We start from the raw sequence: 19,031 nt of genomic DNA, 5'->3' as shown, positions 1-19,031 counted from the left end.
TGGTGACGATTCAAGACATGAGCTTGGCGTGACGGCCTCATCGGCACTTGACCGCTGGCCCTCTAGTACTGGACACATGCCATATCTGGAAAACACTGGAATTTCGGTGCGGGATGGTCGCGGTCACGGTCACCGATGCCGGGATCCCGACGTTTCCCCACAAGGAGCCGGGTAGGGTTAGGGTCGGGGGACGTGCCGGTCGTACGGCAATTACGGGCCGGCAAGGATTGCGGCAGTTGGCTGCACAGGAAAGCACGGCATCGCGTTCGTCGCGAGGACGGACATTGCTGGTCTGACGGTGGTTGCCTGCGCCCATCTATCGGACGCGGATCCCGGGTGCTTAAAACTCGCCATGACCGACCCCCCTTCGGCTTTCTTAGGTGAACCATGGCTACACGGCCTCGTCGCAGGGCCAGGGAGCTTTCGAGAGACGTCCAACCTCAAGTTGCCATCAGCAATTGTCTGCCAGGTGCTGCGTGAAATCCCGAGGCCTTTGCTTTATCAACCCGACCGGCCGTTATTACCACGGCCCTTTCAGACGCAGCCCCTAACGTAACTGCATTGACAGAACGTGTCCAGGGGGCTCCCGGAGATGACATGAGTCGCGACGCTACGCATCCGTCATTTAGTGAGCGAGTCATGGGCACATGAGACGGCTTGCAAGCTTCGGCTTGCGGACAAGGAGGGTGGTGCGCATTTCGTAGTAGTATGCGCTACATGTTGTAAAGGCGCATCGTTTAGCTTGCAAGCCCACGGGAAAACAACTACAAAGAGCCAGCGTCTCAGCAGGTGCGGTGAGCCAAGCAAGATTCCAAGAGGCCAGAATGCCAAGCGGTGAGGATGCTGCTCAACAAGGCACTACCGTTGAATCCAAGCATGACCGGGATATTAAGTAGTGGGACTGAAAAGTTGGGCGTGAATAACTCCGTACTCAGTACTGTTTCTATTACGCCATGACTCGGAAACCCCACCTGACCGGCAGCTGAGAAGAGGGTGATGTCATGGCATTCGCATGGAAAGACATGCGCATCGCAAACCCTCAAGGTGGGCCATGACTTACAGCGCAGGAGGATTTGGAGCGAGGAGAGACGGCGATGAAAGCTATCATACAGGGGCAGAGAAATAGTGAACCGACATCCTCTTTGGGAAAGTCAGGGCTACTAGTTACTTCCCGGCAAATATGGCGAACAATCTCACGGAAGGAAAACAGCCATCTCTCCTGTTAGCACCGAGGCCCCTGCCCACAACCCCGACAAGCCTCTTTGCCATGTCACTCATGGTTTAGCCTTGGCCTTCAAGGGCGGGAATTTAGCCGCTTCGCATCAAAGCAGCTAGCTGATGCCGATGGAGCCGAGTACGGATGCGTAGTCGGAGGCTCGGAGTACTAGTTCAGTTCAGTTTCCGTCTAAACTTTCCATGCGACCTACCGTAAAAATCCGTCAATGACTGGGTCGCACAAGACGAGTCAATGGCCGAGAGTTCCGCGCAACAGCAGAAGAAGAAAAGTTGCCTCGCCGCCTGCCGTCGTCTCCCGGCTGCCCAACGCTCCTGTTCAAACGACCGGGACCTTGTACAACCATCGGAAACTTGATCAACTCAAATCATGACTCTTCGAACCGTGGCGATTGCCGGCGCGACGGGCAACCTCGGGGGCAAGGTCACCAGGGCCTTCTTGCGACCAGAAAACGGCGCCAGATTCCGAGACGTCGTCGCCCTCGTCCGAGCCGAGTCGAATGCCACCGCAGGACTTGCCGCCGCCGGCGCCAAGCTGCGCGTCTACGACGAGGACAACCTCGCGGAAAGCCTGCAAGGCGTCGACGTCTTGATCAGCCCCCGTGTCCTCGCGGCACGAGACGAGAAACCGGCCGGACTAACGCGCCGTCAAGGGTCGGGCCGTCGGGACACGCCTTCAAGGAGAAGCTCCTGCGGTGCCTGTCCTCGACGTCGGTGAGCCTGTACTTTCCGTCCGAGTTCGGCGTCAATCACTACCTTCACGACTTCGCCCACGACGAGTGGGACATGAAGAAGCGCCACTTCGAGCTCGCCAAGCAACTGATTCCCGACATTCGCCTCTGTCGCGTATACGCCGGCCTCTTGCTCGAGGACTCCGTCGGCCCCTGGTTCGGCTTCGACACCAAACGCGGCCGGTACGAGGCGGTGGGCAGCCCGAGCCAGCGCACCTCGTACACCAGCAAGTCGGACGTTGGGCGGGCCCTGGCAAACTTGGCGTCCTTGCCCGCGGGCGAGGTCCCCGCGGAGGTGTACTTGAGCGGCGACAGCAAGAGTTTTCAAGAAATCGCCGACATCATGAAGGCTCACGGGGCGGGAGACGTGGACGTGACGTCGGTGCCGCTGGCGCCGTACAAGGCCGAGGTGTTGACGAACCCGTCGCCGACGCCGGAGAGGTATCTGCGCTTCCTGATGGGAGAGGGCAAGATCGACCACTCGGAGCAGGGACTGGGGAGCCAGACCGACGTGGTCTTGCGCGGAGGCCCCATCGAATGGACGCAAGTGAAGGACCTGGCCGCGGAGACGGGCGGCAAGCCATGGGCCGACAGTGACTGGTGAAGTTTGTGCCGAGAAGTAGCAGCAGAGTAGCAGCAGATTGTGTACCGCAGCAGCCGCGTGGAATAGAAACCTGGTCATGGTGCCGAGTTCGTGCTGTCTTGTTGCGTGCATATCCATCATCCATCATGTGGCTGTCCCGTACCCCGTCCACGATCCCGGCAAGACCGGCCGGCTCCGGCGTTCTACGTGAGCAAAGCATTTGAGCAGGAATGATGTCATGCCGCCCGACAATGTCGCAACACGGCAAAGGCGCAGTTTCCAGCGACGGGACTGCAATGATGCACATGCCCACTCCAACCCTAACCCGGATGCTGATCCATCGCCACTCGGGCCTCGGCAAGGCTTGGGATTCCACAACGGCGGTGGATATCAGGCGTGGCCGCGCCGCACGGCTCTGGAAGGTTGGACGAGCGCGAACAAGCACAAAGCACAAATCAACCCCGCTGCAGCCTCAAGCAACATGTCGCACAACCCACAAGCAAAGCCCGTCGCCGTCGTCGCCGGTGTTGGTCCCGGCATCGGGGAGGCCGTCGCCCGCGAATTCGCCTCGCATGGATTCGTCGTGGCCCTGATGGCGCGGACCGAAGAGACGCTCCGGGCCATCCGAGCCGGCATCCAGCAGGACCACGGCCAAGAAGCGGCAAGGTGCTACGGCACCGACCTGCGCGTCGAGGACCGCGTCAACGCCGCCTTTGGCAAGATTCACCAGGAGCTCGGAGGCGTGCGGGTGCTCGTCTACAACGCGGGGGCGCGCCGCGTCAACGCGCGCTCGCTCCTCGACACGACGACGGAGGAGTTCGAGGGCTTCACCAGGATCAATCTCTTCGGCGCCTTCTGGGCGACCAAGTGCGTCCTGCCGGCCATGCTCGCGGCCGGCCGGGGCACAATCATCTACACGGGGGCGACGGGCTCGCTGCGCGGCATGCCCGGCCTGAGCAGCTTCTCGCCCGGCAAGTTTGGGCTCCGGTCGCTGGCGCAGATCGTGACGCGCGAGTATCAGGGCCGCGGCATACACGCGGCTCATGTCATCGTCGACGGACCGGTCGACGGCAGGCTGATTGGCGGCGTGATGCGGCGGCAGTGGGAGCGCCAGGGCGACGGGGAGAAGCTGGGCGATCTGGATGCTCATCTGGTGCGGCCTGCTGACTTGGCCAAGGTTTACTGGTATCTGCACACCCAGCCGCGGAGCACCTGGACGCACGAGTTGGACGTGCGGTCTCAGAAGGAGGCCATGTTTTCCAAGCTGTGATGGGGCTCGAGGGGCGTCCAGCTCGACGCCGAGGACTGCGACTGTTCTTCGGGCGAGACGGGCACGCCGACGTTGCTCCTGTGTGTACGCGAGCGTGCTTAGGGGGTTCCCCTTTGTACACGAGGACAGTTGCCATCGTTGTGCGCTTTACGAGACAGAAGTCACAGCCCGGCGAAGCTTCCGGGAGTGTTCCGTTCTCCTATGGGCCCATGTCGTGCTGGCATCAGGAATCAACACATGCCCATCACTCACCGTCTCCAAGTTTCAGAAGCAGCACGTGCCAGATGGGTGCATGTTTGTACGTAGACCAGCGCGGTAGTTATCTAGCCAACAATCTCGTGAAGCGACCCCTACGTTCCCGGTGCGATCTGGGAGCCCTGCCTTGACGAATGCCAAAAACAACACTTCATGCCCCCCCACCCATCAGGCCCATGCGTGCCGCGCTGAGCGAGCATCACGAAAGGTTCCAATATCGCCCCGGCCCATTGAGCACCTTGCACTCGGTATCGCTGGGCGGAATGGCCAAGGGGTAGTACAGGCCACCGTGAACCCAGATGACGACTGCAGTTTCGGCACGTCAACATCCCGGGCGGGCTCCGCGGAACGGATGGTTGTGGGCAAGACTTACGGGATCTGTCCTTGATATAGGACTTCACGGAGCGGACGTCCTGGCTGAGCTTTCTGTTGTCGTTGTCGTCGGTGACGGTGACGCCCCCGCCTCCCTGGCTGCAGTTTTCATCCGTAAACGTGTCAAAGGTGCCGATGAAGTCGAGAGGCTTCTTGGTGCCATCCCTGGTGTCGACGACGCCGGCGCTGATGACACTGGCCAGACTGGCAAGCAGCACGGTGACGGATGACAGACGCATGTTGGGGACGAGCTCGGGGTTCGGGTCTTGAAGTACAAGTGTGAGAGGCAAGCTGTGGCTGTTATGGGGGCTCTGCTTTGCGAACGGCGCGATGCTGACTGGACTTTGCTCGCGATGTTGTCCTGTGTCGGGCGTGCCTTGGCCTATTTGTACTTTTTCCAGACTGTCACGGGGACGCAGCCGGCGCCGACGTCTTTGCGGAGGAAACACGCTCGCGAGATGACTGCTCCATTCGTCTTTTCACGCATGCCCCGAGAGCAGTGTATGATGAGGCCGTGACGAAGACATCTTGGAACGAACGCTGGTGTTCGTGCTCGAGCTTGCTGCCCTCGGCGGTGGAAACCGGCCCGGCTGTCAGCTCATCGACAGAATAGGCCCTTTGCTTCTGAGGTCTTGCGCCTGGAGCTGACGACGTCATGCAGGACACGACGAGGAAAGCGGTATTTCGGTGCCGTACGCTTGACGCGGGAGCGGGGTGCAGCCTTGTCAATCCAATAAGACGACCAAGTAGCCCGAGCACAAGTGGTGTTCGCCCGTCCAGCAAGTCTGCGTGCTGCAGCTCTTGCTGATATCTGTGTCCGCCGCGTCCGAGGGGGTGTGGAAGCGCCGGCGGCCGGGACATCCGAGGAATCTGGTGCAAGCAATGTCAATGGAGTCGACATGGCTCGGTGATACTGCATGTCAGTTGGATGGTAATGTTAGTGGCTCACCGTTGTGGCACGACGACAACCGCGTCGTCTCGGCCGTGAATGCTTTGTGCGTCGCTCGGGCGAATCGGAGTGGTTTGCACAGCGGCAGTTGGTCATGGTCTCGGGTAGAGATGCGTGCTTCGTGGAGTCTGCCGGCGAGCGTGTGCTTTTTCGAGCACGTCTGCGCTGCCACGCTGGGAGGGCATGTCGGAACGTCCCTCTTCGCCGGTAGAGTCGGCAGGGCTAGTCGGAGTCTCGCCCGCGCAACAGAAGACGTTGAGATGAAGGACTTTGGCTTGACGATTTCCCAGCTCAGCTGTCCGTACGCAGCACTGGAGATCGAGGGCGGATGGCGTCGACGTCTCACAATTATGTAGCTGGCTGGCTGACAGAACTGCTTGCGGCCTTTGGAATGCATTATTCATGCCTGATGCCGTGACTCTTGTGCCTGCTTGCATGAAAACTGCAGTGAAAAGGTGTTGATTGGAGACTGTGAGTCGTTTTTTTGTACCACGGTGGTGTTGTACGCGCAGTCTTGGGCCCTTTGTATACCATGATGGCCTCGTAGACACGTCATTGATGTGACCGAGTTGCTGGCACCACATCAAAAGAAAAGGTGCCGGCCTGAGAGATTTGCAACGTCCGCCCTCGCTAGATGTGCCTTCATGCGAGTTGGCCCGACGTGACTGTCTGAAGAGTACAAAGAAAGTACCGAGCTGCCCGAGCATGTGAAAGTCATGTCATGTAAAGCAAGACGGGGATCTCAGTGAGTTCGAACAAGATTATGCGACTGCCAGCCGTGATGCCCGACGAATCGGACTTGCACGTGCCACAGATGTCATGGTATATCAACATCCTGTTTCTGGTTTCTGGCTCTGGAGAACTTGATTGTCCTGACAGCAGCCAGACGCTGTCTTGTCAGAGGGGTTTTCCAAAAGTACAAATAGCCCTGCGCTTTTCTCCTTGGACTGCACTATTGCAGGAGAAGCCGCCCAGAGCAGATGAGCAGCCTTCATCGTTACTGAAGCGCCCTTTATCCCATCCATCGCCGTCGCTGCTTACCCTCCGCCATCATACCATGCCTGGCTTCGCCAGAGCCCTGATTCTCACGGCGCAGGTGGCCGCCGTGGCGTATGCAATTGTTGGTCTCGTCCCCGCGATGTTCCCGGTGGTCCACGGGCAAACTGACAAGAAACAAATGCGCTCAAGCCCGCGTTGAACAACAACATTGCCCGCCGAGTATGGCCCGGCTGCTTGGATAAGCATCCTACACCCATCGCGCCACACTGCAGTAAGCCGCTGCCTTTGTTGTCCGGCACACTCTGCACGGGTACGATGCTCACATGTTCTCACGTAGGTGTCGAGGCCCCCAGTCCGGTGAGGTCGCCAATAGATTCCAAATGCAACAGGTTTTGCTGGGTGCCGCCAGGTGCTTGGTGCAGCATGGTGGCCGAGAACGACGGCATCACCGTCGGGCAGTTTGAGGCTTGGAACCCTTACGTCGGCCCCGAATGTGATGGGCTTTGGGCCAACTACTATGCCTGCGTGGGAGTGTGCGATTCGTAAAGGTCGAAATGGCTTGCTAGCTTCCTAGACTGGACTTTGGCTAGCTTGGCAAAATTCCAGGAGCAATTGCTAGTCTTTGCAGATCTCCACGATCGGTGTGACAGCGCCGTAGTTTGATCTACAATAGCGGTGTTGTCAAGCTCATAGTACTCCATGCTTGTGCTGTCTCCATCGCATGCTTACACGTATGTGTAGTGTGTACGACCCTCGATTTGCTTGATGTAGTTGCACCACACGGCCCCGACGGGCTTCCCCTTTGTATTGCCGTGAACCGGAGGCTCGCTCTTGACGTACTCGCCGTTGCACCTGTAAGGAACCCGGAATAGTCTCATCTGAGACAAACACATGTTCTTGGCACGGAAAAACTTGTCCGGCAATCTACTGTGTCGCAGCTTTGCCAGATATCAGTTCCTCGACGAAGCATGAGCTGACAAGGCACCATGTTACTTCGCCTTGTATAATTATCCAACGGAGCCCGATCCGGCAGCCGCGCGAGTGGAGGGCTACTACGTGGTACCAGGCAGACCATGTATGTCTCTCGACGCCCCGCGGTGCGATGCACAAGATGTCGCTGTGCGTCACCGACGCCATCCAGGTACGTATCTATGCGGTACTCCGTATTGTCTTGCCTGACCTTGTCCAGGTCACACACGCATGAGCTCGACCGCAGCCATTTTTCCTGGTCCGAGAAGTCTTTTTGCCTGTTTCGGGCTGTGGCGTAGATGCTCGATTGCCCGGTGTTCATGGTAAAAGGCCAGTACTCGATCTCGGTCCTTGGTGCGGCCACTCAACTAGTAGATGTTGCTGGCAGCAGAGGCACAAAGAGCGTGGAACGTGACGACGTGGGAGTTTGATTCTTTTGAATTGGACATGAGGCCCTTGAGAGCCATGGGGAGCATCATGCTGCGGCGGCACGGGTTGTGTGGCTCCTCAATGAGGACGAGTTTGCGGCTGGTAAATGTTACCGAGTGATGGATCAATCTTTTCTGGTCAGATGGCATGGAAACATCGTGAGTGGCGGCTCGGCGGCGAGGGCATTGGAGGCACTCAGATGAACCCAGTTCAGGCGAAGGCCATATCCTTCGCGTGCGACGCCGAATCGTTGACGACGAGAGCCCCTCTTTGGCGGTCAGATCCCCTTGGGTGCAAGGCGCTGTGCGGTAGGGAACGAACCTACTCATCGCACTTCACACGGCGAGCACGGCAAGTCCAGCAGCCGGCAAAGGATTTCGAACGCAGTTTGTACATTACGCTGTCGTCGTCGGCCCATGACCTTGTCCGAGGGGCATCAAGACGGTGAAGTGGGAGGAATGTTGCTCGCTGTCTTTTCCCTCCCGAGTTGGAGTTTGGCAGCAACAAGCGATGTCGCTAACCTTTTTTGACAGCCGGCCCGTCATCCCATGAATGGGCCATCAAATGCCGATTGGCTCGCTGTAGACTTCCCGACCCACCTTGTCAGCCAAAAACCAAAAATGACTCTTTTTAACTCGGTGTTTCTGCAACGCCGTGATTTCTTTGCTTGAGGTGACTGGCGGTGTTGCATGGTGTTTGTCCCACAAATTTTTCAACTAATTTATAGCCCCCATCATGGCGTGAAATCAAAGCACCTCTTGCGCATTCCGTGGTTCATTCTGCTTCTAATTTCGTGCGGCACAGCGGCCAAGCAACACCAGATGTATGGCTGCGTCTCTGCAGAGGTCATGTTTCTCATCATGGCACACTACCTCTACGTCAATGCCTGTGCCAAGGGAGAAGAATCGATCACTTCCAACTGGTATGGTGTTCTCGTCAGACGCATCCAACACCGCCTACTCACGTGCTCTAGGGACATGTACTTTGAAAAACTCGGCCTCATGCTCACCTTCTGGAACATGGCCGGCATCCCCTTCAGCTACTGCCACTGCGCAATTTACTTTGCCCATCACCACCCCTCCGAGTACCGCTGGAGCCGGTACGCTCTGTTCGCGCTTGTCGTCGTCTACCTCTCCATGTACTGGATGTGGGATACGTCCAACAGCCAGAAGAACCCGTTCCGACAGATGGAGCGCCAGGGAAAACTGACCAAGCGCAACACGTTCCCACAGCTGCCGTGGCAAATCGTGGAGAACTGGAGACCCAGGCCGGCGAGCGCCTCTTGGTCGATGGTTGGTTTGTTATAATTCGAAAGCCCAACTACGTGCCCATTTTCGTGGGGGTTAATCACCGGCTTTCAGTTAGTGCCATCTTTGGGTGGACAACAAGGCATTCTAGCAGCTGACTTCATGTAGGAGCCCGTTCCCCTGGTTTTACTCCGTCTTCTTCATGATCATGATTATCCACCGTGCAATGAGGGACATCGAGCGGTGCCGACGCAAGTATGGTCATGCGTGGAGGCAGCATGAGAAAGGAGTACCCTATCTTTTCATCCCGGTACGTGTTGGCTTCCACTTGATATGTGAATAGTAGTACTCTGGCTGACATTGCACAGTACGTCGTCTAAGTGGACTTGACGAATCCGATACGGGCACTTGATCCCCAGCAGGTCCGAATTCTGTCCAGAAGCGGGAGCGGGAGCAGCGCCAATCCAAGGCAGTTACGAAAAAAATCAAGGAGCATTTGTTGCAGAGGTCACTGAAGTTGCCGCCCTTTCCCAAGTGCTGTGAAGAGATGGAAATTCCTTGGAAGATTTCCACCGGCACATTCTGCCGACTCCAGTACACACCCAGGCGCAGGTTTGGGTAAGTTGGAGTCTTGGAGCGTCATGTGTAATCGTGCTTCTAGTTGTAAAGAACAAACTTGCATAATTGCCAACCCCAGCCTACTTGGGATGAATGCGGCACAACGAGGGGTCTTTTGGACCCTGGAGATACGGGAGCGAGCACGGGAACCCGATATTTCTGGGAACATGGCCTTCTACGGCAAGCAGGCAGCGCTGCCTGAGCTGAACGCATGGACTCACTTCGAAGTGGCGTGGTGTTGCGCGAAATTTTTGCATTGATGAACGTGAAGGCTCCCCCGCAACTGAGATATGTACAATGGCTTGGTCCGCATTGCTAATTCCCTCACGACGTCGAGTCGAAAAGAATCAATGTCAACAGCACTACTCGGCGGCTACAACTGGCGGCTAGTAGGAGACGGGATGAAGGTGCGTGTAGTAGACGGCTTGGCGGTGCGTGTGGGAGAGGCCGGCGCCGAGCTCGGCGTCGAAGGCAGCATTGCACAGTTGCTCGCCGGTAGAGAACTGCCAAAGAGGTTGCCCAGGATGCCCGAGAACTTTGAGGGAGGTCAGTCACGGCTCATTGCCTGCATGTGGCCCAAGATGCCTCGTGGCAACTACATACCGGATTATTATTCATGCTGCTAAGGTCGCAACACGCAGGAAATTTGGAGGGCGCGCAAGCTCGCATAACATCCGCCAAGTCGTTCATGGTCAGGGGCACTATTCAGCTTGTCAGTCACGTCCCACGGCCCCGGGTCAGGATCAAGTTGAAACACATACTGCTGTCGCATTGTAGAAAGGAGCCAGTGGCGAGCCGGCAGCAACTCAATGTTCTGGTGCCGCATAGATTGGACGGGACGGCCGGCAATTGTGGCAAGGCGGCCACGCCGACGGATGCCACGGTGAGCGCGAAGAGCTTCATGTCGGCAGGTTGGCAGATAATGCGGCCTTGACGAGTTGAGATGCTGGGAAAGTGAAGGAGAGCTTGCTGTGGTATCGGTGACGGTCTATATGGTGCATCTTCCGACAGCGAGGCGAATGGCACAATTTATAATACTGCAGTTGCAGCATCGCTGCCGCACCACGGTATACGTCCGCTCCCGTCCGCAGCGGCTGCATGCCAACCGGTGGAGGCAGAGACTTGTTATACACTATGCTTGACTTTGGGGAGCTGGCTATATCGAACGACGTTGGTAGCATGTCTTGTCCTGCCGAGTGCCGTGTGCTAGCCACCACCCGTGCCAGGAAATGGCCACCATCTGCCGCATTACATTCTGTGGCTCGTCCATATCTGGTGTAATCACCGGTGTAAGTGCCGGTCTTGTTAAGCTGGTCAATGTGTCACTTGGCCGAGCCGGGCTTCGTGTCTGCTTGACCGACTGCGAAGGATATTCAATATTCGACATTGACTGACCAGTCTGCATTCCATCATGTGAGGCCCTCGGCCACCTCTGCGCAGGTTGTTGAGGAGTGGCTGACATGGACGCCAGGGCAGACTGAGACAGTGAAGCCGGGCAAGAGCCCTTGCGGCACAAGCGTTCGAGACGAAGTACTACGCAACTAGAGACTCGCTGTAATGGCACTCGACCAAGTCTTTGACCAAAGTGGGCACTGTCTCATACTTCAAGCAAGACGCGTTGCGAACAAGATTCCATTCGGCTCGCGCTGTAAAGCAATTCGAAAAAGAACAACCCAAGCGGGCTGGTCTTTGCTTCCCTTTCCACTGTTCTACAAATGCAGTCTCGTCTCCTATAATCTTGAAGGCGTCAGTCTGGTTGTCCCTGCTGCAATATGTTGAAAGGGGCTGTCAGATCACTGCTTCTGAGGCGGTCGAGTGCGTTGCGCATGAAAGCGCGGATTGGGCGCTACATCTATGATGAGAAGATACGTAAAGCGCCCCCAACTTTGCAAACAATGAGAGAGGCTGGGGAAATTCCAGCCCCCCCCGGGGAGCCATTCAACCCGCCTCATTTGAATCAGATTTGGAGTTTTGACTCTGAGATACAGAGGAGCCCCTAAAATGCCGGCTTGTGGCTCCCTTGAATGCTAATGGCGGCGACTCAGACCTAGACTCACGTCGTTCGGTACGCCATTATGAAGACTGCACGTTTCCGCCTCCACTGGATGACCCGAGACCCGAAAGGCCAATGTTGCTTGGGCACAATGGAAATGTCGAAGGCATCTTGGAAAGAAGAAGGCGACTCGATGGGATGTCATAGAAGTGTCCTCATCAGGAGTCTTGACCAGGCTATTGGGTTTGACTGGTCAGTGATGGAACATCAAGATGTAGCAGTGGCTCTTGGTCAAATACCTGATATCTAGCTCCGTAGGTCCCCACGTTATCCGTGCTCGCGTCACGGGTCCGGTTCGTGGAAGATGTCCGCGAACAAGATGGAAATTGACAAGGGAACGCTTTCGCCAAGTCGAGCGATGCCAGTTCGGACCCAGGAATTCAGCGAATGCCTCTGGCTCGGAGCATGTAATACGGAGCGGAAGAAGCAGGGTCTCGAGGACAAACCCATTCGCCCGAGCCATCATCACCAGAATTCCAAATCAGCATTTCTTTCCGCTACTGAAACCACTCCTGGACCGCGTCCCCACAGCACATATTGTTCGTTCTGTTTGTTCTACAAGGGTCTTCGAGCCGTTCTACGTGGCCAGAATCATTGCTTTGGGCCTTACACAGCCCACGTACTTCAGCCCGTTCTGCACAAGATTTCTGTCAGAAGATATAGAGGGTGCACACACACAGGAAGGGTAGCCTCCGGTTGCGCCATTTTTTTTTGTGAGACTTGTCGCCAAGGCGCATTTTCGAGTAAAATCGCGACATGGCATCCATATTTTCCGTGGTTAAAAATGCATGAAATCAGCATTCTCGCCGAGCAAAAACTCCTCCAGTTCAAACGCACCTGGAAATACAAAGTCATCGAGCGGGTTGCCTAGCCGTACACGATCCTCACCAACCAGGCTACCAGGCGAGTCGTACGCCGTGTCCGACGGAGTAATGACCGAAGAAGCAGCCTGGCCGACAAAGGGTAGCCCATTTCGCGCCGTGGTCGAGCAAGAGCTGGCGCTGTCTTGGCCGCCAGTCATGCCGCCAAAGGATGCGCCGTTGCAGTCGCATCTATCGCTGCACTCGTGGCTGCGTTGCGCTGGATCCGCGACCGATTGCTTCGTGGCCCTGTGGAGCGTCAACTCGCCCTTTGAGTCGAAGATGCGCAAAAGGCCTCTGGCGAAGCCCCAGTTGCGTGCCAGCTCTGCCAAGATAGCTGACATGGACTTGAGCTTCTGGGATGCTTTTGCCACGACAAGCGGGTTGCTGCTATGGAGCTCGTTGTTGGCGGCAACAATGGCCGTGAAGACGGCTTGGACGTCAAACAACGACAGGGCGTAGAGTCGACGGGTGCAGTGCAGTCCTTCTAGCAGGGAAACGAGGCCCATGCTGGCCTCTGCGCAGATGTCCGAGTTGCCGGCGGGTTGTGATGGCTGATGCTCGCCTCTATGCTTTGGCGGCGGTCGGTGGAGCAGGAGCACGAAGTTGTTGTATGTGAGATGGAGGATGGCACGCCACGTTCCGGCATTGGCGAGCGGCAGTTGCAGGGAGGGAGGGAGCGCCATTGTGAAGCTCGCCAGGGCCTGGTCTGCCCAGTTTGTTGCCCTTGTTCTCTGCTCGCTCGACGCTCGGAGCGCCCAACGCTGTCTGAGGGTTCGCGATATGATGACGCAGAGACGCGTTTGGTGAATGACGAAGTCGGCCTCGGGCTCACGGATGTCCTGAAAGTGGGCATACTCGAGGTCTGGAACACCACAGTCGTCGAGATTTCTGCGACCCAAGATTAGACCTCGGAAACGGGCAGGGTGACGGCGGCGGGAGAGCGACTTGCAGACATTGTGGGCGTCCATACGACAAGGAGATCAGCGTGTCAAATTGGAACAACACCCACCACAAGCGAATCCAGGAGCGCCTGTGCACGTCGAGCAACCTAGCCGTCGTCGTGTCGCGGTGCATCCCCAATCCCGTGGCTGTCCGTGCTGCCGTGCCTATCCAGTGCCACGCGTTGGCAACGACCTCTTCCAGCCCATCCGAGTACCATGTCAAGAGTAGAGCGACCTGGACATATACCTGCCTGTCTTGCTCATATCGACAGTCCATCAGCGCCTTGGTGCGTCTGAATAGAAGTGACTGAAGCAGTCTCATCTGTTCGAAATCCTCTTGAAACGACAAAACGTGTGCTCCCACCAACAGTACCGCATTCAACAGCGGTAAAGAAAGTGGGTTTCCTGCATCTCCCCCTTCAAGTTGGTTGAGAAAGTTTTCTTCGTCGACTATGGGCCAGCCGCGATTGACATGTACGAAGTACGCTCGCACCAGTTTGTCTATGACGGGCTTGGCAGGTCTCTCCAGCGCCTCGCGCGGCACACGTTCGATGTCGTGGGAAGTATACTTGAGATGATATTGGCGGTTGCTGAAGTGGAAAATGCCATCTCGGCCAGTCTGGGACGATGTCTGCCGGACTAAATAGTTAAAGTTGGATGGCTCAGTTCCGACAAAGCACACTCGGCTTCGGTGATTGATTTGTGCGGCTCTGATGGCCTCTCCGCTGACGAGATCTGCCAGATTTCCGGAATCTGGCTCCAGTCCTTCGCCTTGCGGCCATGTATGCCGTTGCTGAGGATCGTCAGCCTGGTACACCGAGTCAGATGGATGCGAACTGTGTTCCGTCCAACGACGGGATCTAGGGCTTGCATCATCTCCAACAGTCGTTTTGGAAGCACGCGACCTAAGAGCTCGGAGAGGGCGTTCTAGGTGCATCGATCCAGGTGCATTTCTCCTTTTTTTATAGATTCCGCAATCTATCAACCTTTTGCTTCGGCAATTTGTGCAGGGCGTTCCGGTGCCGCCAACATCGCAGCGCACCTTTCGCCGATGGCAATGTATACAAGCTGGTCCTCCTGCAACTTCACGTCAGGCATCTCTAGCGAAAAAAAGCACTGTTCAAAAGTCGTTGTGGGACTTTGGTCGGCAATACGGATACGTACTGTGCTGGAGTGGTCTCAAAATGGTTTTCTGGAGCGCCGGCTCGCCGGTGTCGGCGTCATTCGGAACGTCCTCCATGGATGGCAAAACGCCAACGAATCTCAACTGCCTTTGTCACGAATGGATATGCGACAGAAACCAATTCCAACTGCCGGCCATGAGGGAATCAGACAAGTTCAGGAAACATGGTCGGCCGTCGTGACGAACCCGAAAAGGCGTTTATTTAGTTTCGGCGCAACGCTGGTCGGCAAAACCAGCCAATCACCATCAAATCGCAACCAATCAGCTCCAATGGGAGTTCGAGTCGGCAATTCCGACCAATCATGGCTCTTGACAGCATGTCCGAAACTGGACAAAACAAAGGACGGTGTAAGTGACGAGCCCCGAGAGTCGGACAGGGCAAGTTTCCGCGATGGCTATATTAATCGTGCTTTGTCGACGTAATGCTGTCTCTTTTTCGAGCTCTGTCATGGGAGTTGTGATAATGCATCAAGTCACGATGATACCAGCCGCCAACGACGTTCCCCATCACCTCGAGATGCCCGAGCTCGGGACGCATCAATTTGCTGAGAATCTCGACTCATCTACCGTTTCCGTCCCAACAGACTGCTGCAAGCCCAACAAGCCATCATGGGTCAGCTTCGCCAGTTGCAGACACGTACATCATCGTCCCCACGCTAACAAAACCAGCCTCGCAAGATACACATCGTCCTCGCGGGAATCATATGCACCTTCAATACCAACCTGGGATCTTCAATGCCCTCAGGTGCCCTTGTGGCTATATCTCAGAAGTTCTCCATAACAAACAGCTTGCTCCTTGTGCTTCTCAACTCCATCTACATGGCCGGGTATGTCCTTGGGCCACTGCTCTTCGGCCCAATGAGCGAATATCTAGGTCGTCGGCCCGTCCTCATTGGCACCTTTATCGGATATCTGATTTTCATGGCCTGCTGCTCCGTAGCCCCAAACTACACAGCGTTGGTTGTCTTTCGACTGCTGTGCGGCATCAGCGCCTCCGCCCCCCACAGCATCGTTGGCGGTCTATACTCGGATATATTTGACAACCCTTCTCATCGGGGCACAGCAATGTCGCTCTACATGTCGGCCGCCAATGTAGGGCCGCTTTTGGGACCTCTCATCTCTGGCTTTTCCTCCCAAATATCATGGCGCTGGCCGTTTTTGTTGGCCGTTCTCATTGCACTGCCTGGGTTGCCCCTCGTGCTTCTGATGCCCGAGACGTACGCGCCCGTTCTCTACGACAATGCGGTTCGGAAGCACAGGAAACAAGGGGCGGCAGTGGCAAGTAACCAGAGATCCACATCTCCTCGTCGTGCTTTAGACCCGCGAGAGGTTTTTGTCCGCCCCGCCAAGCTCATATGCACCGAGCCAATTCTCCTCTTTACGTCCCTGTACATCGCCCTTGCATATGCCATTATGTATCTCACATTTCAAGCGTATTACATCATATACCAAGGTTTGTGCATATTTCATCATGATTCTTGCTCAAGCCCGTCTACGGTGGGAAAGCTGCGGCCCTAAAAGCTGCTAATTCGTCTTAGAACACTATGGACTATCTCCTGGTATTGCCGGACTGGCTTATGTGCCGAGTAAGTAATGTCCAGAGGTTCAAGTCCAATAGAGTTATGAATTCAACGGCTAACAAAGAGAAATAGTACTAATTGGCGTAACTGTGGCATTTACTCTCGGCCTCGTATATACTTGGTGGCATGACAAGGCTTGCGCCGCCGGAAAGAGTTGGACGCAACAAGAGGTGTATCGGCGGCTTCCCATCGCATGTTTTGCGGCACCATGGTGTGTCTTACCACTCTCTGCCGGCTGCATCAGCCTATTTGAGCTAACGCGTACATTTAGCCTCGTCACCTCCTCGTTTTGGATTGGTTGGACGGCTTGGCCCGGGGCAACAGCTCCAATTGTCCCAATGATTGGAGGTCTCTTTTTTGGCCTCGGCTCGCAATTAGTCTACATTGCCATGATCAACTACATCACAGACATCTACCGAGAGAGGTCGGCGTCGGCACATGCTGCTGCGAGCGTGACTCGGTCTGTCGGAGCTGTGCTGCTGCCCTTGGCTGCTAGGCCAATGTACAGAGACCTGGGCATCCATTGGGCTCCATCTCTGTTGGGCCTCCTTTCCTTTGTCATTGGCATCATTCCCTTTCTTCTCGTCCGTTACGGAGACAAGTTGGTCCAGAAAAGTAGGGCCAGGGCACAGCAACAACTCGTGCCGCGCGCAGAGCTTGACGCCTCCCTACGCCCAGTCATGCACCGTTGAATAATTTTGTGTCTCGAAGTGCTGTGCTGGACAGAGTACGAGACGAAAGAGTTTATCCCGTGCAGCCACCAAGTCATCTGCAAGCGACTAATTGTGAAAACCAGGTCCCTCGCTAACCAGACCCTGCAGGCCTCGCCATGGCCAATGCTTCTGCGCTCGGATACTTCAGGCCCTTCTCACCATGTTCGTCGACAGGTTCAGCTTCTTTCACCCTCTGTCACTGTGCTGGCGATCCTGGGCGCCATTGCTGGTGTCGTCACTCCACTTGGTCTGGGTGAGAAACTCATATCCTTACGCGAACAAGGTGGGACATTCGAATACTCGCGAGACATAACGGCAAAGGCAACTTCCACCGCTTCTGCGCCAACTATTCCGGGGGCGGTTGGATTCCCTGTCCATACACGGGTGATGTCGTGGAAGTGACTCGAATAGCGAACGGAACGTTCCTCTGAAAGTTCCCGTATGGACTCCACACTGCTGTTCCTGATATTCTCCGAGACGTCTTCTCCAGCGGCACAGCGGGCCTAGCTACGACAATCTCGACTCCTTTGACATTGAATGGAGACAGTTATCTTATCTACCGCAAGAGAGGATACTTACAACAATGGCACCGCGTACGAGGTTATCAGACCCATCGGACACGGCGTCACCTATAAAATTCCGTTTGGTGTACCCGCATTCCTGCTCCTGCTCTTCATAGCTAGTATGGGCATTATCTCTATGATCGCTATGTGATTCATTAAGGCCAGCATCGGCGCCGCCGCCGCCGCATACAGCAGGTATCGACTGGCAGGATCAAGACTACATATCTGTATCCTGAATGTGGCTCTCTTTCCATGCCCGGCAGGGAATGGACGGAGAAGAATAGGTCCTGGTTGATAAAACTCACCAGCATCGGCGAGGCTCACGGGCCACTGGATTCGGAAATGTCGCATAGCAAGCATATAAGGTGGTCTAACACAAAAGTGTGGCGTGGGCCACGCCCAACTTTTGGTGTGACAGGAAAGCCGGTTCCACTTCGAGGAGGCGAAACGTCGTGCGGACAATGTTCAGCATGTTATCGCCAGCTCTAAACCCTAGTCCTATTCCGCGACATGATATGAACCTGTACTCTGTATCCGTTCAGTTGCAGAATTCAAGTATGTTTCAGCATACAGTAGATGCGCACCCCGCACCACAAGCATTGCTCTTCTCATTATTGCGCACTTGCAACGCTGTAATATATTTAGCTCAAGTATCTTGTTCCTACTGACATCTAAGCGCTGCTTATTAGTGTGGAGGTCTTCAACTATACCTACAAGCTAAACTTATTTAATATGTACTTTAAACGTGTCTATATTATCAATCTCCGCCTCTTCTATCGTGCCATGCTCCTCTAGTATGTCTAATACTTTTATCTCATCCTATCAAGCGTTACTTGCAGAAACTAGTCAGAAGCGATATAACTGTCATTTTGTGCTGCACTGTTAATCTGACATTATTGAGGTCGCAAGCCTTGAGGATGATCCGTATCTCAACCCCAAGAGCAACAGGTTCCCCTTGTATCGGCACTGAGTCCCCATCGTCTGCCAACTCCTCAGGTCTCTCTTCCGCTCCAGCTCCTCTTCACGTTCCATCTCTCAAAACAAATCTAATTTCGTACTTCTATGTGGACCTTCGTTCGACCGTAGGTAAGACCTCCGGCGCTGCGTCCATCCACTATAGCCCGCCCGTGGCCCTGTGGCTGGATACCCAGATTCAGCAAGGTATAAAATGCATATAGGCCTTCTTTCTGCATTATATAAGTATAATCTTATTATTCTTTTTGATAGCTAGGACTTCTTTGTGTTTCTAAAGAGTAAGCTAGGCATTCTAAATAGTTAGAGCTGCTTATTATAGAGGGTTAACACTACGAGGCTTAGTACTAGGGACAACTAATATTACAAGAATATTAATTCTTTCTTTTGCCGCAGCTCTATGTAAACTATCCTAGGCATATTATTCCTCTGCCTTACAGATATAGTCTGTAAGCTTATCGTCTTTATCCCTTACTTTAAAGCAGACGCTATAATAATTAAAGTGACA

General features: G+C 55.3%; 7 protein-coding genes across 7 annotated transcripts; 4 read left to right on the top strand and 3 right to left on the bottom strand.

Annotated features, from left to right (window-relative positions):
* Window positions 1-1,603: 1,603 nt before the first annotated feature.
* On the top strand, window positions 1,604-2,568 carry MAM_04525 (isoflavone reductase family protein; the record flags this gene model as incomplete). The annotated part of the gene is made up of 2 exons (XM_040823323.1): window positions 1,604-1,837; window positions 1,915-2,568. The coding sequence occupies 2 exons, from the start codon at window positions 1,604-1,606 to the stop codon at window positions 2,566-2,568; spliced, it is 888 nt and encodes a 295-aa protein (XP_040678576.1).
* A 460-nt stretch (window positions 2,569-3,028) lies between these two features.
* On the top strand, window positions 3,029-3,817 carry MAM_04524 (NAD(P)-binding domain protein; the record flags this gene model as incomplete). The annotated part of the gene is made up of 1 exon (XM_040823322.1): window positions 3,029-3,817. The coding sequence occupies one exon, from the start codon at window positions 3,029-3,031 to the stop codon at window positions 3,815-3,817; it is 789 nt and encodes a 262-aa protein (XP_040678575.1).
* Window positions 3,818-4,271: 454 nt separating this feature from the next.
* On the bottom strand, window positions 4,272-5,305 carry MAM_04523 (uncharacterized protein; the record flags this gene model as incomplete). The annotated part of the gene is made up of 3 exons (XM_040823321.1): window positions 4,272-4,378; window positions 4,446-4,826; window positions 4,894-5,305. The coding sequence occupies 3 exons, from the start codon at window positions 5,303-5,305 to the stop codon at window positions 4,272-4,274; spliced, it is 900 nt and encodes a 299-aa protein (XP_040678574.1).
* A 3,345-nt stretch (window positions 5,306-8,650) lies between these two features.
* On the top strand, window positions 8,651-9,417 carry MAM_04522 (Ergosterol biosynthesis ERG4/ERG24; the record flags this gene model as incomplete). Its single annotated transcript, XM_040823320.1, has 4 exons — window positions 8,651-8,712; window positions 8,764-9,075; window positions 9,206-9,347; window positions 9,406-9,417. The coding sequence occupies 4 exons, from the start codon at window positions 8,651-8,653 to the stop codon at window positions 9,415-9,417; spliced, it is 528 nt and encodes a 175-aa protein (XP_040678573.1).
* A 611-nt stretch (window positions 9,418-10,028) lies between these two features.
* Window positions 10,029-10,558, bottom strand: MAM_04521 (uncharacterized protein; the record flags this gene model as incomplete). The annotated part of the gene is made up of 3 exons (XM_040823319.1): window positions 10,029-10,190; window positions 10,259-10,356; window positions 10,417-10,558. 3 exons carry the CDS (start codon window positions 10,556-10,558, stop codon window positions 10,029-10,031), a joined length of 402 nt encoding a protein of 133 aa, XP_040678572.1.
* A 1,928-nt stretch (window positions 10,559-12,486) lies between these two features.
* On the bottom strand, window positions 12,487-14,752 carry MAM_04520 (acetamidase regulatory protein; the record flags this gene model as incomplete). The annotated part of the gene is made up of 4 exons (XM_040823318.1): window positions 12,487-13,459; window positions 13,542-14,320; window positions 14,578-14,612; window positions 14,677-14,752. The coding sequence occupies 4 exons, from the start codon at window positions 14,750-14,752 to the stop codon at window positions 12,487-12,489; spliced, it is 1,863 nt and encodes a 620-aa protein (XP_040678571.1).
* A 421-nt stretch (window positions 14,753-15,173) lies between these two features.
* Window positions 15,174-17,390, top strand: MAM_04519 (Major facilitator superfamily domain, general substrate transporter; the record flags this gene model as incomplete). The annotated part of the gene is made up of 6 exons (XM_040823317.1): window positions 15,174-15,308; window positions 15,365-16,148; window positions 16,234-16,281; window positions 16,348-16,486; window positions 16,547-16,876; window positions 17,072-17,390. 6 exons carry the CDS (start codon window positions 15,174-15,176, stop codon window positions 17,388-17,390), a joined length of 1,755 nt encoding a protein of 584 aa, XP_040678570.1.
* Window positions 17,391-19,031: the final 1,641 nt, after the last annotated feature.

Source organism: Metarhizium album, assembly GCF_000804445.1.
Source record: "Metarhizium album ARSEF 1941 chromosome Unknown scaffold_10, whole genome shotgun sequence".
Lineage (NCBI taxonomy): Eukaryota > Fungi > Ascomycota > Sordariomycetes > Hypocreales > Clavicipitaceae > Metarhizium > Metarhizium album.
This window is presented reverse-complemented; position numbering and strand designations above follow the sequence as displayed.